At 43.3% G+C, this 27670-nt stretch overlaps 2 protein-coding genes across 4 annotated transcripts in view; one reads left to right on the forward strand and one right to left on the reverse strand.

The window, feature by feature from the left end:
• The window catches only part of LOC131689303 (thioredoxin domain-containing protein 15), a 229001-nt gene extending 228705 nt beyond the window's left edge, over positions 1-296 (reverse strand). Inside the window, exon 1 of the mRNA XM_058974294.1 lies at positions 101-296. The gene's annotated coding sequence lies outside the window, so the exon portion shown is untranslated. The remainder of the gene's footprint in view (positions 1-100) is intronic.
• On the forward strand, positions 296-23867 carry LOC131689302 (fez family zinc finger protein erm-like). Of its 3 annotated transcripts, XM_058974290.1 has the most exons (6): positions 296-638; positions 742-899; positions 21650-22411; positions 22475-22833; positions 22896-22980; positions 23049-23867. In XM_058974290.1, the coding sequence occupies exons 3-6, from the start codon at positions 21658-21660 to the stop codon at positions 23339-23341; spliced, it is 1491 nt and encodes a 496-aa protein (XP_058830273.1). In that variant the 5' UTR covers positions 296-638; positions 742-899; positions 21650-21657; the 3' UTR covers positions 23342-23867. The 3 variants fall into 3 exon arrangements, with proteins under 3 accessions (XP_058830273.1, XP_058830272.1, XP_058830270.1); XM_058974289.1 differs by having other exon boundaries at positions 296-899; XM_058974287.1 differs by lacking the exons at positions 296-638; positions 742-899 and adding an exon at positions 20310-21581.
• The last annotated feature ends 3803 nt before the right edge of the window (positions 23868-27670 follow it).

The raw sequence follows: 27670 nt of genomic DNA on the forward strand, positions 1-27670 counted from the left end.
CTTCTTATGTAGCTATTGCTGCGTGGAACGTTTGAACGAAAACTTTGAGTACATAACAGATCGAAGCAAAAATAGCAAAACAAACAATATTATTCCTCACCCTCACCCACGAAAAGATTTGACGCTTTTGTAACTTCACCCCAACTTTTCCGATAGCTTGATGGAAGACTGAGGACTCGGTGAAACAGGTTCCATAACGTGTGCTGGGCTGGTTGGCACGGACGAACGTTGTTACTACGAGGGGCTCGCCTCTAGCCACTTTTAGCGGAGTTTTTCGCTTTGATTGATGAATCTTACACCCGGACTTCTCCTATCCTCGCCGGTAGGATTTCATTCATGGATTCGTGTTAGGAGAATTAGCGGGTCCCTCGGGTCCGCGGAAACATCAGTAGCAGCGGTCGAGAGAGAGACGACGACGCCAGCGTCGAATGTGAATTAGGCATGCACGGAGGGACCGACCACCATCTATCGACATTCGATTCGTTTGTAGTGTGTCGTGGTGTGGCGCAGGCGGGGTGAGACTTTTGCTATAGTGTACTATGGCAAACACAGGATATGCGTTTCCCATCTCCTTGTGCGCCGGGCAGTAGCAGAAGTCAGGAGTGGTAGTGTGGTAGTTCCATTCCCGTGTTACAGTCGTAAAAAATAAAATATATATTTTTATTTTAATCGATAATAATAAAGTCCAGCTTTTTTCAAACACACATTTAATTGTCTCTCTTGGTGTTGGCCCCTACCCAGGACTAGGAGAAACGCGCGCCTGTCTCTCATTCCTAGTGCTGACGACGTCCTGGCAGGATGAAGCTATAGTGCGGGCTTTTCACGATTTACCCAAGAGTGCAAAAAAGTGCAGAATTGAATTGGATTTAATAGTACCATTAGTAGTCACAGGGAAAAAGGTAAGTGGACCCAAAGCCAACCATCCCCCGTTAAAAGGGTTCATAATAAATGGAGCATCGCAGGGAAAGGGATTTTGTTTTGAATTTGTGCCCCATCCATGCCTCAGCCCTCCGGGGAAAAAAGTGAAAGTGAACCTGCCGCTGCCAGGGCGACTCCATCCACCATTTTCTCTTTCCAGTTTTCCACAACCAGTAGCAGTAGCGCAGGGGCGGAGGAGCACCACGACTGCGGCACTTTCACGAGCAGAGGCTTTGTTCTATGTGCGCGTCGAACGACGACCCCTTCCGACTCCATCTTTGTCATTCTGCTCGTTTAGGATTTTGAAACGTGGAAGTGTAATGGGAAAATGCGTGGGTGTCTGCAGTACTCGAAGAAATCCCCAAAAGTGACGGGGCAAAGGGTGAGAGTTGTTTAAGGATAGTTGGAAGCTCAGAGTTGGAAGATTTGTTGATTTTACGAAATAATTTAACCAGGCCATTCATATAGTATGAACTGCTTATTAATTGATGAGAAAGACGAATAAAAAGGCGACTATCGAGGTGATTGAACAGCCTATACATATATGGCAAAAACTGAAGGCGGTTTAACGCTGACTAGCGATATGACCGTTCAGTGATAAGCAAGTGTGAAGATAAATGTTTATAGGTACCATTCTGTGCAGTTCGACGTAATTGTACGTACATGTGTGATAGAAAAGATCACTTTTCTCAGGCTAGCTAAACCGAATTTTTTAAACTTTGAGGATCAAGCAGAGCTGTCGGTGCGTCAGAACCCCGTTTGAAAAGTCTGTTAAACCATGGATTGCTTGCTGAACGAAAGAGGCGATGTTGTCACAACAACTTTGAAACTTTTAAGATTAGGCCCGACGCTGCGTCACCCCAATAACCAATAAGCATTATAACGTATCTGCTTTAGATCTACATAGAGGGCAGTCTTAAGCAGCTGCTAAGCCCCATATTCTGATATAATGTTGGTATAATGCCAGAAAAGGCGAAATATTGTTCGATTACTGTACAAAGATTGACAACCCGTTTTTGCGTTACTAATGCTATTATCTAGCACCAGTGTACAAATGTCAACCTTGAAAACTTGATATTGGCACTACTCATGCTATTAGAAAGTTTAAATTGGCTGCCATTGCCGCAATGGTTTTGCAATGATTCCTTGTGTGTCCTTTTTGGTATGATGAAAGAGAAAAAATGGTAAAATACTGTTTAGAACCTATAAGATCCGTCCACCGGGGAGGTGGATCAACAGAGGCGCAGCTTCCGAAGAGAAGACAGGAACCAACGTAGAACACTTTGAATCGTAAACCGGGAAAAGGGAACTCTTCTTTATATATTAAGGCTCAAGTTACCTCAAGGCTGGGTAGTATGCGTAAGAAAAATTGTGTTCAGCTTTGCCACCAGATTATCCATTTAAACGTTTTCAAAACTCTAAAAGAAGAATATCAGTCGATTTATTAGATCATCACGATTCAATTTATGCAAAATACCTGCTGGAAAAACCATCGGCTTAGCTAAATGGTGCTTTTGAAAAAGTGGCTGTGATTTTTTATCACACTACCACACCGAGCTGGGGTACGCAACACAACTGCGCAATGAAAAAACCACAGCCACTTTTTCAAAAGCACCATTTAGCTAAGCCGATGGTTTTTCCAGCAGGTATTTTGCATGAATTGAATCGTGATGATCTAATAAATCGACTGATATTCTTCTTTTAGAGTTTTAAAAAGGTTTAAATGGATAATCCGGTGGCAAAGCTGAGCACAAATTTTCCTACGCACACTACCAAGCGTTCAATTCTAACACATGCTTTAAAAAGGTAACTTGAACCTTAAAGAAACACTCCTTATCACTTTCGATTCAGGTACTGCAAAGAGAGATTGACGTCTCGAATGCAGATGTTTTCATTTTGCTTTCTGCAAAGTACGCTAAATTAGCGTAACCCTATTTAGGGTATAATTTAGTGTTGTACTAAAACTATACCCGTTATTTGGGTACATGACTGAACCGTAACTGAGTCATTAAATGAAGAACAAAATTCGTCTTTTATTTCAAAAACCGATAGAGCTCATCTTTCTAAATATAACATTATGCTCAACAATTAAAACTTCATATGATTTTCAGTATAGAGAACCAGTGTTATTAAAATAGGGGTTTTAGGGACAAAATGCCTCAAAACCCCAATGTCCCGTATTTTTCGAGTATCTAAAATATCTCCGCTCAAATACTAAGACTGTTTCCTTTGAAAAAAGTGCTAAGCTGTATTTCTCTGGATGCTACTTCAAAAGTTGTATCATTTAATACATTTTTTCCCAAAATGTCAATGTCAAAAACTTTAAACGAAGTGGGCGGGGTCTAAAATTATGTGAATTTTGGCATCTGAGCTCACTTTGAATTATATTACAATATGAAAGGGTCCCTTTGAGAACTAAAAAAAATTGCGAATGGCCTAATACTTACGTACAAAGTCAAAAAGGCGCCGAATAGCGATAAACGGCAAAATACTGTGGGGAAAGTTCTACATTCAGTTGTTAACGAAACCGGATTGTCTCATCATGGATGACGTGATTTATGTGATAGCAGATTTATTTTTTATATATCGAAAGTTCGACGTTTCCGAGAAAGTTTACCAAAAAATTCATGATTTGACAGGCAATTTGCTCGTGTGGAAAGCGGAGCAGTCATTCTCTGACAACCGGAACAGTCAATGAGCTCGTGAACTTGAAAAAATGCCTCCAAAATCGTATGGGCAGTGTCAAGAGGCAGGTACGTGCATTTGGATGTGGCTATGAAGCTTATAAAAACACAAAGATGGATAAAGTCTAATATGTGTCATTTTATTCACTTAAGGGGAATAGAATGACACATATACCTCTAGACACAGAGAACAGACATATAAGCTAGAACAAACTTTCGCGAAAAACCTGTGTAAATATTTAAATGAAAATACGTTGAAAATCACCATCGCATACAGGTTCGCATCATTGTATCCAAGTTTGCATACAAGTTCCGTATAGCGATCGCCGACCAGTGGCAAGTTGCTACTTGCTGTTGTTATTTCAAAGCGACAGTTTAATTTCTTACACAAGTTGAAAACTTTACTTGTATGTCACTTCTCAGTGCTTTATGAGCCGAACTAGACCCCGAGATATTTAAACGTTAAAACCTGAGCGGTAGTTTAACCCATCAATTGAAGCTGTAGTTGCGTTGGTTCACGCTTTTTTGAAAATACGACTAGGTTAGTTTTCTCCGTAGAGAATTTGATGCCCAGCTCAAGAGCCCAAGTAGACAAATTGTTCAAGGTATTTTGGCACAGACCTTGCTGATCGACAGTTGTGGGTCCAGTAACCACTCCACCATCCGCATATTGCCGGAGTATGCAGGAATTCACAAAACATTCGTCAAAGTCTTTGACACAAAAGTTGTAAACTATTTAGCATTTAGCCAAATCATAATGTTGTTGAATCACCATGCGATGTCATCTGCTCTTTGTTAGCATAGGTCATTTGAATTTCTTTGGAAAGCAACGCAATGCAGTCGTTCGTCCCTTTGCCTTTGCGAAAGCCAAACTGTGCATCTGACTGCAAGCCCCAGACCCGATTGTCGAGGCGGAACAAGAACATCGTTTCGAACAACTTCCGAATGCAGAACAGCATTGCACTTGGCCGATACCAATTGTGGTCGGAGGCGGTAATGGGGATCACTCTCACTTGCCTCCAGTTTTGAGGAACGTGCTGATTGAAATCAATAAACGACTTTTCGCGGAGCCAGGCAGATTTTTCAACAAGTTGAATTGAACACGTCCTCGTTTGACCCATTGGGTTAGCATTTTTGACAATTATTCCGGAAAAATAATATAGATTAAGGTAGTTCAATGGAAGGTGTGGTCAATTTTATCAAATGATTTATTTGTCATTTTGCGTACAAAAAAATAAAAAAAAAAGTTCGATTACGTATCTTTAACAGACGCTTAAAAAAATAAAAACAGCAAATGCCTTAATGACTCAATTGACTCCCTTTTAATGCATTATAAAGAATATGTTCAACAGAATTGTGAATAATGTTTTAAGAAAGTTACCATTAGTAAGTCTCAAACAGGGGTATCTTACCTCGACCTTCACGACAAGTGAGCTTCTTCTGCTGCCTAGGCTATATAGCATATGCTCGAATGAAATGACATTCCGAATATAATTTTCAACAAGAGTTGCATAACGAATAAACCCACAGCATCACGATAGCATTATATCGGCTTTATATTTGCTCTATAATGGATCTAATTGCATATGTCAAGCTTACATGATTTAAAGCTCCTTGAAGCATATACGCGTTATATCAGCTTTATAAGCGATGATGCTATATTTCGGTAGTGCCTGTACGCATTTATGATGCTAATATAGAACTTGATTGGACAATGGAGTTTTAATGCAACATTAGTGCAAAAGTATAGCCAATATTGTGTAATGACTTAATGCTAATGGTTACTTGCACAGGGACGGAGTATTCTGTTTGACCCTTTACGAATCAATTCGAGTGTAATCTATCTATCTTCTTCTTCTATCCATCCATCCATATATATAAAAGTTAAAGTTTGTATGTATATGATTTATAGACTCCAAAACGGCTTAACCGATTTCCGTAAAAATTTTCACACAGTAGGCATTTGTTATGGAGCGTGTTTATGTGCTATTGGTTGGGGATTATCTGCCCACCAGATGGCGCTACTATCTATCTATCTATCTCTCTATCTATCTATCTATTTATCTATCTATCTATCTATCTATCTATATATATATATATATATATATATATATATATATATATATATATATATATATATATATATATATATATATATATATATATATATATATATATATATATATATATATATATATATATATATATATATATATATATATATATATATATATATATATATATGTGGGTTTTATTGGGAATACTGGCAGCAGATCACAGATGACCACGACTATCTATGATTTCGGATCAAGAAAGTCAATAAACATAACCGAATATCTCAACTATACCGATTAAACTGATTTATTGAAATGTGCTCGAAGGACCGGTCCCTAGCAATAGGTATCGATTTCTGATCGCCTAATTCAATTTCAAGTGCGATCAGTCTAGAGAGAGTTCATGTGAGTATGAGAGTACCGATTCTCGCTGTAGGGGTGCTCATTTTGATTGCGACATTCGGCCAAACTGACCGTCATCCGGCCCGGATGATGCGACGACAGCATAACCGTTGATGGGCTCCTCGATATCGGTAGTTAACACCATATCAGCATCGTCGTACTCATCACCACCAGGAACAAATCGCTTCATATATTCGGCACACGTTGAGGTTTTGTGTGGTCCTTCGTGAAATCCAACTTTTTCGACGTCGTATCGGTCATTCCTCTTTTGCTTAGTAACACGATAGGGTCCTAGGAACTTTTTGGCGATTTTTAGGTGGCTACCGAATTGCGTGCGGCTTATTGCCACTAAATCACCAACTTCGTAGATATTTGCTCCTCTTCGTTTGCGATCGAAATACAGTTTCATTGATTGTTGTGCTTCCAATATTTTTGCCCTTGCATCAGCCCGCTCTTCTTCCCTTGTATCGTCAAACAACTGGACTCTTTCTTGGCAGACGACTTCGGCCAGCCGCACGTCCTCCGGTGACCTCATTGTTGTTCCAAACAATAACTGGAATGGGGTTCGGTTGATGCTACGCTGATGAGAATTATTTAAATAACGCTGCAAGCTCCCAATGTGACGATACCAGTTCTCTGGATTATCAATCGATAATTTCGCTATAGCTGGGACGATGATTCCGTGGATTCTCTCCACTTGCCCGTTACCACGGGGAACACCAGTTGTTGTTAGGAGGTGTTGAATCCCCTCAGACTCACAATATTCCTGGAAGGCCACCGACGTGAAGGCAGCTCCACGATCGGAAATGATTCTTGCCGGGTTCCCGAAAGAAATTTTTTGAAGTTCCAACTTTTGTAGCACTTCTTCAGCTGTTGTTGATTTTACGGGGTACATCCACACAAATTTCGTGAAGGCATCAACGATAGTGAATATGTAGCGATATTGTTTTTTGGATGCAGTTAGTGGACCAAGATGATCGATATGGTACGTAGATAAAGGAAGGTCGTCTTTTGGAATGGGGTGCAACATACCTTCCTTTTTACCAGATTTCCGGGACGCAAGGATGCATGGAATGCAGCTTTCGACAAACCTTTCAATTTTTGACTCTAAATTTTCTATCCAATACTCTCGTTGGATAAGTTCAGTCACCTTCTTTGCCTTGAAGTGCCCCTGCTCGTGAGCCTGTCGAATCACTGAATTTTGCATTATCCCTGGGACTACAAGGAGTTTGTCACCCTTATACTGCTTGTACAGCACACCATGGTGCAGTGAATAATCGCCGTAATCGCCCGTTTCGAGAATCTTCGTGATGGCCTGTAGTTTTTCGTCAGTGCGCTGATTCGCTTTAACTTGCTCGATGACGTCATTTTTCAAAAAGTAAACTGCAGGACTTCGGCTTAACGCATCAACATGCTTCATCCGAACGCCCGGCCGATGTTCGAGTGTGTAGTTGTACTCCTCTAGCAAAAGCGCCCAACCGGCAATTCTCGGAGCAATATCCTTCTTCTCCATTGTCATTTTGAACGCAGAACAATCGGTTACGATTGTGAATGGGATTCCAAGTAAGTAAACTCGGAACTTTTTCAAGGCTGCAACAATCGCTAAGACTTCCAGCTCGTAGCTTGGATAGTTAGATTCTGTAGATGTAGTTTTTCTACTATAATAGTGAATGGGATGGAATCCACCGTCTTCTAGTCCTTTCTGTAGTAGAATCGCACCGTACCCCACCTTACTTGCATCGGTATGTAGTTCGGTAATTGCTAGTGGATGATACAGTGCCAAGGTTGGTCTTGAGGACAGCGCCTCCTTCAACATATTCACGGACACCTTCTGTTCCGAACCGAACACAAAATCGGCATCTTTTTTCAAAAGATCGGTCAAAGGCTTGGCAATTGTCGAGTAGTTTTCAATAAATTTGCGAAAGTATCCTGTCAACCCCAAAAACCGCTGAACCTCTTTAAAATTCTTGGGATCCGGAAAATTTTTCACTGCCGCTATCTTGTTCATCGTCGGTGCTATTTCCCCATCTTCGACTTCGTATCCCAAGTACTCAATGTTGCGCATGAGTAATTGGCATTTTGACCACTTTATTTTTAAACCGTGCCGTTCTGCTACCTCCAACACCAACGCCAATTTGTCCAACGCTTCCTGCTCGTTTTTAGCTGGTATCAGCAGGTCGTCTATGTAGACCACAACCACCTTTCGTTTGATCAGATCACGGAAAATATCGTTGATGTATCGTTGAAATACAGTTGGAGAAGTGCTAAGTCCAAACGGTGTTGCGAGAAATTCGTATTGTCCGAACGGCGTAACGAAAGATGTGAACTTGCGGCTACCTTCATCGACGGGAACATGGAAAAATCCATTCTCTAAATCTAGTGTCGAGAACACTCTCGCTCCGTGTAGGTCATCCAGTATGTCTTCGATTAACGGAAGAGGGAAGTGATCGCGAACGAGTACTTTGTTCAATCTTCTGTAATCCACACAAAGTCTCCTCGATCCATCTTTTTTGTGTGCAAGGACAATGGGGCTGCTAAATTCCGACGAACTGGGTTGAATGATGCCATCGTCAAGCCATTGGTCTATTTGCTTTTGTGCTATTTCCTTCTCCAATGGCGCAAGGCGCCGAGGGAGTTGCTGAATTGGCGTTTCGTCTTTCAAGATTAGTTTCAGTGTGACGTCACTTTTTCCTATATTCCGAGGACAGTAGTTTTCTACCATCTTCTGCACTCTCTCCTTTATTATGGGGTCCACTATATGCGAAAAAGGATCCGCAGTGACATCGGGAGTAGTTTCTATACAGTGTACGAAATTGTCTTCTTTTGGAAAGAACTTGGATCCATCAACTGACACTTTAACATCGCCGTAGAGAAGGATATTTCTACCAAGAAGCATTTCCATGTTCAGGTGCACCATTGACATCACGCAGAACTTCAATGACATTATTGTTTCGCCTATTTCCATTTGCAGTACTGTCGACCCTAATGACCAAACGGGGCCACTCAGGGTGTGTAATTCTTGCTTATCATCCTCATTCAATTGCAAGTTTAGTCTCTTTTGCACATCCTCACGAACTAGTGAAACCGCAGCACCACAGTCAAAGAAAGCTTCCATAAAGATAGAGTTCACTTTTACAGTCAAAAAAGTTCCTCCGTCGATGACAGTCTTAACGTTACACAACTTCACTGAATTCTGTTTTGGGCAGTTCCGCATCAAATGACCTGGCTCTTGACATTTGTAGCAAACGGGACGCCTGCTTTCCCATGCCTCTACTTTTGGTCGCACCAGATTGTGGCGACCACCGCTTCTACTCGGGTTTCTGTCCCTGTCCAGCACCTGCGAGTGTTCAGCTGGATGTTTGCTATTTTTGATGTTTTGATAGACACGGAGCTTTTCCTTGAAATCATCCACTGTTTTTGCGCCATATAACACTGTCTTTTCCGCCCCACCGTCAGGTATTCCGCGGACCGTGTACGATATAATCGCTTCAGCGTCTAAATCTGCTTTCGCACCCAACTCCCTCATCATTAGATAATATTCGAAAACAGATTCCGTTGGGTTCTTCTTCCGATTCCTTAATTGTTCGTGAATCACAGCACTGTTTTCCCTACAGTCGAACTCTCCCAGTAAAAACTCCTTCAAAGCGGCCCAATTAATCACATGTCGAACAGTGTTAAGCGATGACCGCGCCAATCCTATCAACTTTTTTTTCGCGACGACGTACTTCCGCAGCTCTGATAGGCCGATTGACTCAGCCATTTCCTCAAAGTCTTGAATCCACTTACGGACCGGATAAAAGTCTGTACCGGTAAACTCGTTAAAAGCTGATTCGACTTCCGAAACTGTCAATTTTGCGGCTTCGAACGTTCCCGACTCACACCGCGCACTAACACCTCCATTTTCGTCATACCTTGCATTGATGTTGCCGGTCTCAACTCGATCATCACTACTACCACTGTAATCACTTGCATCGTCTTCGGTAGCGTTCTCGCGACGTTCATGTGACTTGCCACTGTTCACACGAGGTAAGCGGTGTGGTGTGCTCGATACATGCGGCGAACATGTGCGAAGCTCGCCAATCGCATGATTGAGTCTACTATTTTCCAGTCGTAGATTGTTCATTTCACTGCGCATCTCGTTCATTTGTGTCGACATATTGGCCAGTGTCATGTTCGAGAAATTGAGCTGGTCTAACAATCGCGCAAATGTGTTGTCATTAGGATGAGACGATGATGTAAAGGGGGGAGGTAGTCCATTTTGTGAAGGACGCATGTTGGTATTAGTTTGAAAGAATTGCACTGACCACTAGCACTTGTATCCTCCTGCAGTCGGTATTCAACCGATGTCTCCTCTATTTGTCTCAATCCGTACACAAAGCCTTTGGTATCGCACAGTCTATTGTCGGTGGTTATTTTTTGCGATGATAATCACTATCAGATATTGTTCACAATGTTAGCCCGTAGCTTTCTTGCTACCACTCTGGCAATTGTTCTCAGGCACGCGGCCTCACTATGGGTCATGTGAAATGCGATTCCCGGACGAGCCCCCAGTTCTGTGGGTTTTATTGGGAATACTGGCAGCAGATCACAGATGACCACGACTATCTATGATTTCGGATCAAGAAAGTCAATAAACATAACCGAATATCTCAACTATACCGATTAAACTGATTTATTGAAATGTGCTCGAAGGACCGGTCCCTAGCAATAGGTATCGATTACTGATCGCCTAATTCAATTTCAAGTGCGATCAGTCTAGAGAGAGTTCATGTGAGTATGAGAGTACCGATTCTCGCTGTAGGGGTGCTCATTTTGATTGCGACATATATATATATATACAGACAGACAATAGTAGCATGTCTGTAATAACATACGTACATGGAACTATTGAGATCCAGAGCTACAGGTCCAAAGCCCTGGTAAAGGAGGATGGTTGTGATGATCCGGGCCGAGATCACCACGTAAAGCAAGGTAGGGCATAACCCCAATTCCAAGGCGTGAAGCGACCCGTGCCGAGGGATGAGTGATCGAGGGGGTGAAAAAGATGCTCGATCGTTAACGGAGCCTGTGGGGTACCTGGGCAACCCCCACAGTAAGCGTCCCTTACCACGCTAATGCGGAGCTCTGGCGTGGCGGACATATATTTCTCGCGCTACTCGTGGGAATTTTCATGGAGCAAAATAAAAACAAAAATAAACAGACGGAGGTGCCAAACCCCTTCGCAAGAGGTGGTTTGGCGAGGTCTCCCCCCCGTGGGGAGAGTAGTGGAACGATGAGTGCTGTACTCGAAAGCACCAGTGACCCCCCAGCAGCGGTAGGCAATACCCCTACCAATGCATCGGAGGGGCCAATAGCTGCGATGCGCAAAGTAGCGAAGCAACTCGATGCTATAATCGACTTCGCTAGCGCAAAGCAGAACATAGCCAAGGAGTTGAAGTTGAGCCTTCTGGAGCTCCGGAAAGCTGTTCGTGTCGCAAGACAGGAACAGCAGGCATATGTTGAGAGGGTGGAATGTCGGGAGAGGCCCGACAGAGAAACCCAGACAGTGGCCTCCAATAGGGAGGAAAGAGAGAAGGTTAATAGAGGTTCACAGACAGTGGCCTTTACCTTCTATGGAGCAGCCACGTCGATCGGAGCGGCGACCGAGTTCCCCTCGAAGGGAAAGGGAAAGGGCAATCGCAAGACGGCATCGAATGCGAAGCGCCCTAGGAAGTCGCCAGGAGAGGGTGCCAAAACCGACACCACTCGGCGTGCAACCGTCAAGGTCAAACGCCGCCTGGGTGAGGTAAGCGAGGGCGAGAGTGACCTCGCTGTTGAGAGCGATGGTACCAGCAACCCGGCACGACCGGGGCAGGGGGCCTCAAACCCCTGGACGCTGGTTACCAAGAAAAAGCCGGCACCGAAACCGGAGGTACCGCGGCCTGCGAGGAAGGCCAAGGACAGAGGCGAAGCCTTGTGGTTAAAAACCGACAAGGACAAATACGCCGATGTCCTTAAATCGATGAAAGCGGCCGAAAGCCTCTCGGCCCTTGGGCAGGATGTGCGTAGCGTAAGACGCACCAACACGGGAGAGATGCTCCTGGTGTTGAAGCGAGGCGCACAATCAAGTGCAATATACAAGGCCTTGGCCCAAGAGGTCCTTGGTGAGGGCGCCCAAATCAGGTCGCTAGGTGCGGAAACAACTCTCCAGTGCAAACACTTGGACGAGTTCGCGACCGCAGAAGACGTCGCCGCAGCCGTCAAGGAGCAATGCGGCGTCACAATCGAGCGGGCCTCTGTGCGATTGAGGGACGGACCCTCTGGCACCCAAGTAGCCTACCTCAGGCTACTCAATGCGGATGCCAAAAAGGTAACCGAGAAAGGGAAGCTGAAGATCGGCTGGTCGGTATGCCCTATCAGTATACCCCAGCCGCCTTCAGTGGACAGGTGCTATCGGTGCCTAGAATCCGGCCATAAAGCTTACGAATGCAAAGGCCTAGACAGGAGTAAGCTATGTCGTAGATGCGGCGAGGAGGGGCATAAAGAGCGGGGGTGCACTAAGGCATATAAGTGCCTTATCTGCACCTCTAAGAAGCAAGCCCATAAACATGCTATGGGCGGACCTTCGTGTCCCTTCGGCGAGTTAAATAAGAAGAAGCCGTGAGAGTCACACAGCTAAATCTTAACCATTGTGCAGCAGCCCAACAGCTGCTGTGGCAGTCGGTCTCGGAGTCGAGGACAGATGTCGCCCTCTTATCAGACCCGTACAGCATCCCTGCCGGCAACGGCAATTGGGTGTCGGACGGGTCTGGAATGGTGGCAATCTGTACAACGGGAATGTTCCCGGTTCAAGAGGTAATACACCCCTCCGCCGAGGGTGTGGCGATTGCCAAGATCAATGGTGTGTTCTATTGCAGCTGCTACGCCCCACCAAGGTGGCCAATAGAACAGTTCTACCAGATGATCGACAGGCTCTCGTCGGACCTCGTGGGCCGGAAACCGGTAGTAATAGCGGGAGACTTCAACGCTTGGGCAGTGGAGTGGGGCAGCCGCTGTACAAATAGCAGGGGTCAAGCGCTAATGGAAGCGTTTGCGAAACTCGATACTGTGCTAGCTAATGATGGCTCCGCTAGTACATTCCGTAGAAACGGAGTGGAGGCGTGGATTGATTTGACCTTTGCCAGCCCGAGTCTGGCTCCAGGCATGGAATGGAGGGTAGACGAAGGCTACACCCATAGTGATCATTTAGCAATCCGCTTTAAGATCAACTATGGTGTGCAGCATCCGAGGGCGGGAGATCCCTGTCAGGTAAGCGGGTGGAAGTCCAATCACTTCGACAGCGAAGCTTTCACCGCGGCCCTGGGACTGGAGGCCAACACCGACAGTCTAAGCGGGGATGCGCTGGTAGCTGTTCTATCACGCGCGTGCGACGCCACTATGCCGAGAAAAACACTGCCAAGAAACGGCAGATGCCCGGTATACTGGTGGAGTGCCGAGATTGCAGCTCTACGGTCAGCCTGCCTCAGAGCTAGACGTAGGATGCAAAGAGCTCGCACCGAGGATGCAAGAGAGAACCGCCGTGAAGTGTTTCGAGCTGCGAAATTAGCCCTTAACAAGGCTATTAAAAGCAGCAAGAGAGCGTGTTTCGACAACCTGTGTGAGAGTGCCAACGCGAATCCGTGGGGCGACGCCTACCGGATTGTGATGGCCAAGACCAAAGGGGGCTCCTCACCCCCTGAACGGTCTCCGGACCGGTTGGCAACGATTATCGAAGTACTCTTCCCGTCTCGAGCCACAAGCCCCTGGCCACCTGCACTACGAGACAGTGCGGGCACGGTCGAAATGGTGGCTCCAGTGACGAACGAAGAACTACTCGCAGTGGCTAAATCCCTAGCAATGAACAAAGCTCCAGGGCCGGATGGAGTCCCGAACAACGCTCTCAAGGCAGCGATCATAGCGAACCCGAACATGTTCAGGCTAGCTATGCAGAGATGCCTTGACGAGTGCCGTTTCCCCGATAGATGGAAAAGGCAGAAACTGGTGCTGTTGCCGAAGCCCGGGAAGCCGCCAGGCGACCCATCGGCGTACAGACCAATCTGTCTGATAGACACGACTGGCAAACTGCTTGAGAGGATCATCCTCAACAGGCTCACCCCGTACGCGGAAGGTACGGACGGTCTGTCAAGCAACCAGTTTGGCTTTCGGAAGGGTAAGTCCACAGTGGACGCTCTCAACTCAGTGATAAATACTGCCGAGATAGCGATCCAACGAAAAAGGCGAGGTATTCGATACTGTGCGTTAGTGACACTTGACGTGAAGAATGCATTCAACAGCGCAAGCTGGGATGCCATCGCGCTCTCGTTACACCGGCTTAGCCTACCGGTGGGTCTGTACCGGATCCTGGAAAGTTACTTCCAAAACCGCGTACTGCTATACGAGACCGATGCCGGTCAGAAAAGGGTTCCGATTACCGCCGGAGTCCCGCAGGGCTCGATCCTAGGCCCGGTGCTATGGAACCTCATGTATGACGGGGTTCTGAGACTGAAGTTCCCTCCTAGGGTCAAGATCGTCGGCTTTGCCGACGACGTAACCTTGGAGGTCTACGGGGAGTCAATTCCTGAGGTAGAACTAACCGCAGAACACGCGATTAGCACGGTGGAGGAATGGATGAGCGCGAGAGGCCTGGAGCTCGCTCATCATAAGACGGAGGTAGTTATCGTCAACAACCGCAAGTCGGCACAACATGCAGTTATCCATGTGGGAGAAGTCGCGATCACTTCACAGCGAAGTCTGAAGTCTCTCGGAGTCATTATAGACGACAAGCTGACCTTCGGCAGCCATGTCGACTATACGTGCAAGAGAGCGTCGACTGCTGTTGCGGCACTATCGAGAATGATGTCCAACAGCTCAAAGGTGTGCGCCAGTAGACGTAGGTTACTGGCAGGCGTTGCCGTATCTATCCTCAGGTACGGCGGCCCGTCATGGTCAAGAGCACTGAGGGTAACCAGTTACCTACAGAAACTGGAGAGCACCTACCGCGTGATGTGCCTCAGAGTGATATCTGCCTACCGCACGGTATCACACGATGCATCCTGCGTGATAGCGAGCATGATGCCAGTCGGGCTGGTCATTCGGGAAGATGAGGAGTGCTTTGAGCTACGTGGAAATAGGGGAGCCCGCGAGCGCACCAGGGTGACCTCGGTCGCCAGATGGCAGCGTGAGTGGGACAACTCCTCGAAAGGTAGGTGGACCCACCGGCTGATACCTAGCATATCGAGCTGGGTGGGAAGACCCCATGGGGAAGTTCACTTCCACCTGACACAATTCCTGTCAGGCCATGGCTGTTTCCGTCAGTACCTCCACAGGTTCGGGCACGCGGAGGTCCCAGTCTGCCCGGACTGCCCAGGTGTAGATGAAACTGCCGAACACATACTGTTCGTATGTCATCGGTTCGACGTCGAAAGAAGAGCAATGCTTGACGTCTGTGGCTGGGACACAACCCCGGATACCCTTATCCAGCGGATGTGTCAAACGGTGGAGAAGTGGAACGCAGTCTCGGCTGCTACCATCCAGATTGCCAGTAGGCTACAGGTAATCTGGCGAACCGAGCAACAGACGGCGGGCACGGCTAACTAGTGATTGGTTAGCTGGAGCGAAAAAGGCCAAGCGCAAAATAAGAGAGTGAATGGTCTGTTCATGCCGAGGTAGGTTGGCGCAGCGAATGGCAACCGCGTAAGGGGTAAACCCAGCCACCCCGAAGCAAGACAGAAGAGTGAGTGTATAGGCGTATAAGTGGACTGCCTCATGCCAAGACGGGAGGGTCGTAGCGTAGTATGTTGGAACTAAGCTATCGATGCCTCATGGCGTGGCAGAGGAGTGAAAGGGTGAGCATCCAAGTCAGTCTCACACTGCATGTTAAGGGTGAGCATAAAAGTCAGCCTCACAGGTTGGTAGCAAGCAAGGAATGAAAAAGGTGAGCACAAAAGTCAGCCTCGCATGGTATGTCAGAAGTGGGGCCTAAGAAAAATGTCCCACATGGGATGCCAGAGGGAGTGACAAAGGTACAATAGAGTGGCACGATTGAGAGTGAATCAGGTGATAGGGTGAGCACCCAAGTCAGCCTCACATGTATGGGTAGGGCGAGCACAAAAGTAAGCCTAGCAAGGAATGAGTAAGGTGAGCACACAAGTCAGCCTCGCATGGAACGTAAAAGGTGAGCACAAAAGTCAGCCTCATGTGGGAGTGTTTGAGAGCGAATCAAAGTGTGATTGAGAGAGCACCCAAGTAAGCCTCATACAGGATGTATGATCGCGCGAGTGAGAGTGAATGAGTACACTTAGTACAGCCATCCCCCCAGAAGTAATACCGAGAGGTAGTTCCTGGGAGGAATGATGGCGGAGCCCAATGGAGTTTAGTCGGTATTAATGGTTGGTCACCATTCGAGTCCGACACGCCCCCAGTGCACCCCGTGTGGTAGATTGGACCCTACCGTTAGCACGTGTACTGGGCTAGGACATAAAGGTCTTCTCCATTGTAAAAAATATATATATATATATATATATATATATATATATATATATATATATATATATATATATATATATATATATATATATATATATATATATATATATATATATATATATATATATATATATATATATATATATATATATATATATATATATATATATATATATATATATATATATATATATATATAAGTCAAAGTTTGTATGTATATGATTTATAGACTCCCAAGCGGCTTAACCAATTGCCGTAAAAATTTCTACGTAGTTATGGAGCGTGTTTGTGCGCAATTGTTTGGGAATTATCTGCCCGCCAGATGGCGCTTCGGAACAAATTGTGTTTTCCACCTATTTCGTTGAAAGTCTCAGCAACGCACAATGAGTATTAGCCAGTCACGTATAAAATACCCATATATTAATTGGTGCTACTCTGTCGTTCTACGCAAATTTGTCCCATGTGTAAAGAGTATATAGGGTCAATATATAAAAACCCAAATTTTTGTGTCAATTGAATCACCCCTCGGGCCATAGGAGCACCCCTCGTGTTGAAAAATTGCGCAAACCCTTGATTTTTTGGATCATATCTCGGGTTCTATTTACTTCAGAATCAAACCGTAAGATGGTTTTTGAAGAAAATTGTTCAAGGTATTTAGAAAAAATATTAATTTTCAACGGAAGTGCTGCTAACTTTGTGATTTTTTCAGTTATTAAAAGTTAATTTTTCTCTCAATACATATATTTAATTTTGAAAATTTTAGTGCCATCTTGTTCCTCAGCAATTTTTACATTCATAAAACATTTATCATCTCAATATAATTTGAGCCTATCCTGAGATACACCGTTTTCAAGCAAAAAAATTGTGATTTCCCATTTAAAATCGCAAGCACACAACAATAAAAAACCAACTTGAGTATTCTGAATTCACACATAATTTATCGTGAAAAATGACGAAATACTATGTTTTTGGTTTACTTTTAGCAGATCAGGATCGATTTTTATGAAAGTATTAAGATTTTCCCAATTTTGGCCAATAAAAATGGATTTTTATATGAAAATGCGAGTTTTTCTCTTCAAAGCGGTTTATCTCAGGATGCGCTAAAAATTATATTGAGTTTATGTATTTTGACTGTCGTGTTAGCAGCCAGCATCAGCAGCAGTAACGAAGAATTATTCGCGTCATGGTCCGCAGTGAAAACAATTTCAACTCTTTATGCGAAGAAAATAGTCGCCCTGAAAAGAGCGGTGGTTTCGTTGTTTCGGAAAGAAATTTTGCTCCGGTTTTGTACTCGGTTCAGTATACGTTCGAAGCCAAAGAGGCTGGCCATCGAAAGGAAAGAAAATCAACGCTCGCGTCCCTCGCACACTACCCCTTGGTGCGATTGTGATCGGTTAAGTTTACGTTCGAAGCCATAGGGGCTGGCTATAGACACTCATAGTAATAGACCAGCGAAGGTACTTTTATCGAGCCAAACGAACTGTCAAAATCCGGAGCCAAACGAGCATGACGTCATTCAATGCAAACAAGCAGAACAAGTATTGCGATTTTATTTAAAAAAATATATTTTGTTATTCACAGTAGGCTTCATTTTTCGTGTTCGTATTAGTATTTCACAATGTTATTTAGAAAGATATTTATTTTGTTCAATATAACTACACAAAAAGTATTTTACTTATGCTCTTTTTCATCAACTTTGTGTTTCTGAAGAAATTGGATTTTTTTCTTTCTTTTCTCAATTTCTTGTTGCTCAGTATCAAACATATAACTTCTCTTTTGATTCATATATTGAGCCACTTGAAAAATGATTTTGATAAAAACAGATGATCGAATACAGTCGAGCACGTTCGAGCTTGCACATTTTTGGGTGATTCCAGTTTAAACTGCTTGTTTTTCTAGTTGCCAGTTTTGCGGTTTTTACATCCGCGAGTCTATTACTATGAGTGTTTATAGGGCTGGCCATCGAATGAAATAAGTTCACTTGCAGCGAGAAAGAGGAGGAACTTCGAATAAAAACTGTTAAAGATTTGCAGCTCGGTGCATGTGATTAGCGGTAACCAAAAATCTGGGTTTTTCGTTCGTGTATGCTAATTTGAACCTGTCGGAAATAAAAATAATAGTTGGTGAAGGAAATGATGTTCAAATTTAATTCATGGTTGACTGTTTGATAGCGTTGATAAGGGCTAATTACTTTTCCAAAGAAAGGGTCCTCTGGGTGGGAGATTTTTGGTCCATTTAGGCATTCCCAAGTAACCAATAAGCATTATAACGTAGCCTAATATCTGCTTTAGATCCACATATAAAGCTGTCCTAAAAAGCCGTGAAGCCCTAAATACTTATTTAATGCCGATATTATGCCAGAAAAGGCGAAATATAGTGCTATTACTGTGCGGAGATTGACAGCTCGTTTCTGCAGTACTAATGCTATTATATAGCAAAAGCGCACAAATGTCAAATTTGAAAGCCTTATATTGACACTACTAATGCTATTAAAAAGCTTCAGTTGGTTGTCATTGTCCGCCATGGTTTTAAAACCATTTCTTATGTTTCCTTTCGGTATGATGAGCAAAAAGGAAAAATTTTAAAATAAAATATTCTGTTTAAAAAACCGTAATTGACTCTGTTCTAATGCATTGTAATGAATATCCTTAATGGGTTTTCGTTCTCACATGATATGAATGTTTACGAAAATTACCTTTAGTAAGTCTCGAACTGAGGTACCTTGCCTCGCCTTCACTGTAAGTGCGCTGCGTTTGCTTCCTGGTCTATATTGCATATGTTCGATTGAAATGAAATATGCCGAATATAATATAAGAGTTGCATAACAAATAAACCCACAGCATTACAATAGCATTATATCAGCTTTTTATATGCTCTATAATGGCATTAAATGCACTTGTAAAGCTTACATGCTTTAAAGATCCTTGAAGCATGTACGCGTTATATCAGCTTTATATACGCATATAGAGCAAGCTATAATGCTATATGTCGGCTGTGCAGTTATGCATTATTGATGCTAATAAAGAGCTTTATTGCGTTGTTAATGCTGTAATGGAGTTTCAATGCAACATTAGTGCAAATGTATAGCCAATATAGTGCAATGGCTTAATGCTTATGGTTACTTGGGTTGTTACTAGCTCAAAATAATTGCTACAGGCATTTCACGGAGCCGGCTGAATCTTAACACAGAGAACAAACATATAAGCTAGAAGAAACTTTCCCGAAAAAACCTGTGTAAACATTTAAATGAAAATACGTTGAAAATCACCATCGCATACAGGTTTGCATGCGTGAGTCACCATTTTATCCAAGTTTGCATACAAGTCCCGCGTAGCAATTGCTGGCCAATCGAAGCGCCGATCAGTGGCAAGTTGCTACTTGCTGTTCTCATTTCAAAGCGACAGTTTAATTTCTTACACAAGTTGAAAACTTTACTTGTATGTCAGTTCTCAGTGATCTTAATGATCACATTCTCTCCCGATATTGAAATGTAATCCATCCAACAGGGTTAACTGATAGAAACCGACAAAAATCTTAACTTCTTCCTGAAGATTTACGGTTCGGTACATGAAATTAGCGGGAACCAATCATGAACGAGCTTCGGTCAGATGATTTGAAATCGGTTTTTTCTTGTGTGTATTAGGGTGGGACAAACATTAGATTCTTGCTCCGAGCAACTTTTTGGGTTACATTTGGGTCCTAAACCAATCGTGCAAATTCTTAGCTCGATCGATGAAACTATATTTTTGCGCCCATAGTTTAAAGTTTACATGAGAATTCGCATGGGAAAATTGATTTTCACATAATAATTCCTCCAGGAGTCTCCTGTTACCTCCTAAAAATTTATCGATATGTGGTTTCAATAGGAAATTCAACAGTAAAACAATGTCTCGAAGACTGTGAAACGATCTGACGCTTGTGGAAAAAGTTATTAAGCAGAAACCGATTGATGGTCTGACGATTGATAAAATATTCTTTTTCTCTAGCGCCATTGCTCGTGAGTAGGCCAAAATACCGGCAAGTCAGCTTGCGATTCGTTTTTGACCACCTGAAGGCCACACTCCAGGAAAAAGGTGGTCATAACGAGCAAAAGTGAATAATTAATTTTCCAAACCGATTTTATGGCCTTTGCAATTGATTACACTTCGAGTTCCGGACCCTGTAGTGACAGAACAGGTTTTACCTAATTTTTTCTCCACTAAGGAAATATATAGCATAGTGTACATTGCATCAATTTGCTAAGCCAAATCATGTTTCGATTTCATTAATTCTTATCAGCTTAATCAGAATTCCTTTTCTTGCAAGACATCACGTAGGATTGCTCAGGAACATAAATAGTGTTTTCGTTGCTTGGAGCTAGTGTCAATCCGGCGCTAGCTCAGTCCTGTCACTAAGTTAATGTCGAATTCTGATGAGACGAAATCGAAACGCAAACTCAATAACTAATTTAGTTACAGATTTTATGTTACAGTTACAGATGGTTTTAAGCAATGTTCTCCTTAGTGGAAAACAAACACCTAAATTTTTTTCCACTAAGGATAGTGCATTTAAAAAAAATAGTCTCCACCAAAGTTCCATATAAACCATGTCCATCATAAACCGTCAAAAATATTTTCACGACCGACGAGAATTACAACAGTTCTGATATTTTATGAGAAAATACCAGCCAATTTACCAATCTGACAACACCAGCTTGATATTGTCTGCCAGGATGGTATTGGATGTGAGTTGTGGGAAAACGGAAACTCAGGCACCTGACATGCTGCCCACTTACTGCTGCTACAGCCGTATTACTCCTACGCCTTCCTCGTAGGAGTGGGCGTTTGCGAGAAAGCGTGAGCGAAAACGAAACGCAAATAATGTGCACAAAAAATGCTTGAATGAAATATCTATTTTGACCTTTTTCCTTCGGAAAATGGGTGGCGTTGGGAGGATATTCGGACAGTTGAACACATTTCACGCTAAGACTTCAAAGAGACAACTATCCCATGCGCAACGATGAAGGCTTTAGGGAAAAACAGTGCGTGATATTTACAAGATTGTTTTGTAGATAGTAGATTCTAACCACAACATTTATTCCTTTTCCAGAATCAACCATGAATTTTTCTCCTTTCGGGACTCACTTTCCCGGTACCATACCGGGGATCCATCAGTTCGCCAGCAGTGGGCTGGTAACTAGTGTACCGTCGTCCTCACATGACACCAACAACCGATACCATTCCATAAACTCCAACGTCAGTATGGCTCATTTCAATCAATCCCACGCTCCCATTCTGGGGAAGTTCCGCCCAGAGGACTCATCCAACGTGATCAACCCAAATAAGTACAACGGGCACACAAGTGCCCCCACAATTACAACCACCAGTGGTCAGTACACGATACCGTACAGTCAACATTCGGAAGTGAGTGACCATAAACAACGCAACATGTACCCTCAAACAACGTCTGCTCTGACATCCATCGCTCCCGCGCAATCGTCCCAGGAAATTACGCAGGATCTAAGCGCCCTGCTGCAACAAGCGGACAGCAAACGTGTTCTGCAGAACCCCAGCTGGCAATCGCTGGCACCGGGAGCATCCGTAGCAGATTATCTTTCACATCTTCCGGGAACCACCCTTCCATTGTCCCTTCATCACTTCCTCAAATATTCTGCAGAAAACATCAAAAAAGAATCGCAAAACTCACTGTCTACGATTGACATGTCCCAGACACAGTCCCAAAACTTGAACACTAACAATGTCCAACATTCGAACGGTATGATAATGCCTGCATCGCAAGCGATAGCAAGTATTTTAGGGCATCAGAACCAAATTGGACAGCAGCCACAGCAGCAGCATCTTAACCAGCAAGGTATGGATTCATTTTTATTATCAACATTCAATTTAATATTTAATGTGGCACACTCTCATTCAGGTCCTGCTACTAGTTCCGGAACGGTGAATGGGGCAAACAATGCAAATGGTACTGGAGAAACTGGGAAAAAGAAAAAGAAAAAGAAGAAGAAACCACCGAAGGAGCGTAAGCCACGGCCGAAGCCCGGTGAGATTCAGGTACGAACGGCGCTCGACGGAAGCCCACTGTTCTTGTGTCCCGAGTGCCAAATGGCATATCCTGAGCGGGAGCTGCTAGAGCAGCATTTGATCGGACACAATCTTGAGCGTCGGTTCATCTGCGATATTTGCAATGCGGCACTGAAACGGAAGGATCATCTAACACGTCACAAGCAAAGCCATAACCCCGAAAGACCGTTCGTTTGCACCATTTGTCTTAAGGTATTATTATTATTATTTTGTATATGTAATAATATTTAGAGCAACGAAAACTTTTTTGGTAGGCCTTTAAACGCAAGGAACAGCTAACCCTCCACATTGTCATACATTCAGGGGAAAAACGACATATCTGTCAGGAATGTGGCAAAGGTATGCACTAAACCGTAATCAACAACTAAAATAAAATAAAACTTATAAAATTTTGAATGCATTTGCAGGTTTCTATAGAAAAGATCACCTTCGCAAGCACACTCGTTCCCACATTGCCCGTCGGTTGAAGGCCGAACTGCAGGCACAACAGGGTGGCACGGAAGGTACCTCGACAACAGGTTCATCACGCGCTAACAATCAGCCGAATCAGAACCTTCAAAATACCACCCAACAACAGCAGCAGCAACAGCAGCAAGTCCCTCCGCAGATTCAGCTGCAACCTCAGAGCACAAATCAACCCCAACAACTGCAACCTCCTCAGTATCACCCTATTCCTCCTACATCGCAAATGATGCCCTAGATGGATTTCTGTTGATCCATCGGAGAACTGAAGCAAATAAATTTCACTCTTTCTGTCGCTGTCGTGGTTCAGCTTTTTTACTGAGCAGAAGTATTTTTTGTGCGGTTGTCGTGATTTTGGTAGCATCTACTTGACTTGTATTTAGCATAATCGATATCAATAATGAATTAGAGTTAAATGTATTCGTGCAATTCGATCGTTTGTTTCGTTTAGTTGCTCCAACGGAGCAAAACTGTTTTATGTTTAACTATGTTCCTTCGTTCCATTCTAGTCAAAGCTTTAGAAACCAAATTAGACTAAAGTAAGTTTGTTGGTTAATGTTTGATCGCGCAAATAATTTAAATTCCAAATTTTGCTTTTGTGTTGCAAATGATCCTGTAGTTCAAATATTTAGTTTAGTCTTCTATTCAACTCTTACAACATACGACTAAGAAACTCATAAGAATACTGATCTTATACATGTAATTTATTTAGAGAATAAGGAGTCATGATCCAATAAAACTATACGCAATAATATTCCAATAAATTCATTTATTTATTTATTAGATCCACCTGACCACAGTCTCGAGAATAAATTAATTGCGGGGTCTTCCCTGAAGTCAAGGACATCTTTCAGGTTCACTACTCAGGGGCGGAAACAATTTTCGGGAGAGGTCTGAAATTTCGATTTTAAAGTTAACATTGTTAAATTCGTAATACGTAAATAACGTTATTTAAAAAAATATCAGTTTTGTTGAACAAACAAATAAAATTGAAACTAATTTAAAATTTCTCAGCAAGTAAAAAAAATTCTGGGGGCGGTCCGGACTCCTAAGACCCTCCCCCTGGATCCGCTACTGTCACTACTGAACATAATTTTTGTTAGTTTATCTTCCGGCATTCGCGATTTAGGCCCAGCGCACATTGGTTTATAAGCCTTCCAATGTCTACATGTTTTTAAATTTGATAAAGGGTGTCCCACGTCAAATTGCATCACGGAAAAAAACGCCGTAGAAAATTACCTTGTTCACCAATTCTTTTCAAACTTTCAGGCAATAAATTATTACCAAATAGTAAGCGTTTGGCATATTTATTTTATTCAACTTCAACACCATAACCGTACTCTCGCACATTATGCTTAACTGCACTCATTAGGTTATGTACAACATCTGGCTGCAGCTTCTTCTGTACGGCAATTCACTTTTTCTGCATGTCTTCCCAAGATTTGACCTCCTTGAGATGCTTCTGTAATGACTGCTTCATAATTACACAGTATTTTTCGATGGGCCTTAATTCCGGTGCGTTGGGGGAGGGGGGTTCTTGTCCTTAGGTACGAAGGCTTCGTTAGCACTACAGGACAACATTTGAATAGTGGCACGATGTTAGATCCAGCCAAAAGATCGTAGAGCCCTTGTGTTGCTTCAATAAAGGAAGCAGATGCTTCGGTAGAAACTCCTTGAGGTAGATCTTCCCGTTTACAGTGCCGGTAGTAGCGAACGGTTCACTCCGTTTGCCACATGAGCAGATCGCTTGCCGAATCATGTATTTATTGGCAAACTTTGAAAGTTTTTGCTTCCTTATTTCCTCCGGAACATCAAACTTGTTCTAGGCAGTGAAGAACGGCAGCCCCGGAAGCTTCCGGAAGTCTGCCTTGACGTAAGTCACATCATCCATGATGAGACAATGAGCCTTCCTCAGCATCTGGGTGCACAATTTCCGGGCCGTGACTTTCCCACCGATTTGAAGCCTCCCGGTTCTTGGTTCTCTGAACAAAAAATTTGGACAGGTTTGTAACTTACCGATGAACAAAGCTCTAGGCTAGAAGCGACTCTATTGCTGGTATGACAGTTGGACGGACGAGCGGACATTGCTGACTTGGATGCAGGCAGGCATCTTCCCGCGGCTAACCGCAATGGCCAACACCGAGAGGTGACCCTTTGCAATTGGCCTATGCCCGAGGGTGCGAAACGATGGCGCGCAGCGCCGGATGATGGACGACGGTCCTTTACGATTAGGCGCGGAATCCTCCCGGATTCGCGAGCCCAACCGTGAGCTGGTGTATGGTGCTAAGATGCGCTAAGAGGTCCTGGTGAACATATTTGCAACACAAGGTTGCTAAATAATATGATCGCTTCGACGTGGTAATATACTAAATTACCTGAACGATCGCAACACTTCCGGAAATGGACCGGCGAGCGCTCGCTGATCGGTTACGGTCCGAAATTGCTGTTGCTGCGATGAACTTCCTGCAAGATAACGATGACTGATCCTTGGATGTAGGATTCGATGCTGGAGTGGTGGGTAAAATGGTGGTCCCAGAAAGGCGCTCTGGGCGAGGTGTCCAACAGACGCTCCCTTCGTTGGCGAGATCGGTTGGCGACGGACGAGACCGATTCTTGCCAGACCGAGAAGGGTTGCTCTCCTTGGTATTTAGGGCCTTTGCCCGAGAGTCTTTGTCCCTGGTTTTCGTTGGCGACCAGGGGACTGAAGAATAGTCTTTTACGGTTAGACGCAGGTGACCATCAAGTCACCTAGGTCGATGCGTGTGCGGTGTGTCCCAAGGAGTTCGCAAACTTCCCAAATTATGATAGGTATCAAAAGGTACTGAATGGCTGGCAGAGTTTCACTTCACCTACTTATATATCGCAATTTGTTTTTGCTAAAACCACGTCTTACGCACTTGCTCGCCTGTATCACAGTGATCGTCGACGACTATTTGATGGCGGTTCTTACCCTGTTTCCGAGGGTTCGACCTTGGTAGGGTTACTGACGATCCCCTTTCCAGGCCTTGGTAGCAGTGAGTCCCAGCGGTGTTGTTGTGTATTTGCAATGTATGTAGTATTTGTTTTGAGCAAATTTTGTGTAAAAATCAAGAAATTTGAATGTTTTTGGATCATTTTTATACCTACAAAAGTTTAGGTTGATTTCTGTAACGTTCGGTTACACAGTACTCCATTCCATCAATTTCCTCCTTGGAAGCAACTATTGTCCGTGCTTTTCCAAAGGAGACGCGACGATTATTTTTCGTCGCACCAAAATTTGTAGCGCTATTTGGCGCACGATTCGTCGCATTGTATTTCTTATGAGATGAATGACACTTTAAAAAAAGGTGATGCAATTTTATGTAAAAACATTATTGTAAATAAAACATACGAAAACATGAAACTTTACAAGCACAATTTTCCGTCAATTTTATTAATAGAGTTAAAAAAATTAGCACATATTAGGCTTGGATAATACATATTTTTCACGTTTTTCAGCATTTATTATCAAACGTGCTAATTCAATTCGTCGCCCTTAAATGATTGATTGGCTCGTTTCCAATGAAACGTACAATTTCCAGAGCAAAATTTAAAAAAATATTTTTGATTTTGCATCTTTAAGATGAGGAAAATACGCATAAGAATAGATTTTCTCGAATTGGCCTTTGGATCGTCTGCTAGAGCCCACCAAATAGATTTTCATAAGATGCTGACAAAATCGGGGATAAACAAAATCGGATCTTCTAATTTAAATTAACAGTGATTCACAAACGTGTTAACACAGCGAGGACGTAGCACAATACTCTTGCAAATACTACTGTTCAGGTTGTTCAGGAAGGTACCTTCCAAAACATCCTTCCGGAAAACGACGCTCAACTCTAGAACATGTACTATGCTATAATTCTCCTTAGTGGGGAATAATTTTAGGTAAAAACTATTTTTGTTTTTTACTTGGGGACGACCGACCGGAGTAAGATTTATAGGATTTTCGGCTTTTGTGGTCTGATTAATTAGAACGGGTGATTTATACTGCCCGACGTTTCGGCCACTGGTTATGGCCTTTTTCAAGGTAAATACGATAACGTATTTCCCGTGAAAAAGGCCATAACCAGTGGCCGAAATGTCGGGCACAATAAATCACCCGTTGTAATTAATCAGACCGCAAAAGCCGAAAATCCTATAGAATTATTTTTGTTGTTTGTAGTTATCAAGGTTTTAACCCCATTCAAGGGTCTTTTTTAAAAATAATATGCAATTCAAGGACAATGTTAGGGAAACTATCGGGCTTCCTTTCAGGGAAACTTGTGGATTTGGTGAGTTTGCTCAAAGCTGTAATTTCAATTTAATTCATCGTTTATAATAGTGTAAGTTTCAATTTGTTGTCTACTCACATTTGTTAGTCCATTTCATTTTTTAACTGTAACAATGTTTAATTTTAGCAAAATACGTTTTATTTATAGGTTTAGAAAAAAAAGAATACTGTATAGAAAAAGCGCGTATCTCTTGTTATATAACAGTTGTTGTTTCTTCCTTGTTCGGTTTAACTCTGTGTTGCCAGATGCATCATTTTCGCACATTATATCGAGAT

This window comes from Topomyia yanbarensis, chromosome 3, assembly GCF_030247195.1.
Source record: "Topomyia yanbarensis strain Yona2022 chromosome 3, ASM3024719v1, whole genome shotgun sequence".
NCBI lineage: Eukaryota > Metazoa > Arthropoda > Insecta > Diptera > Culicidae > Topomyia > Topomyia yanbarensis.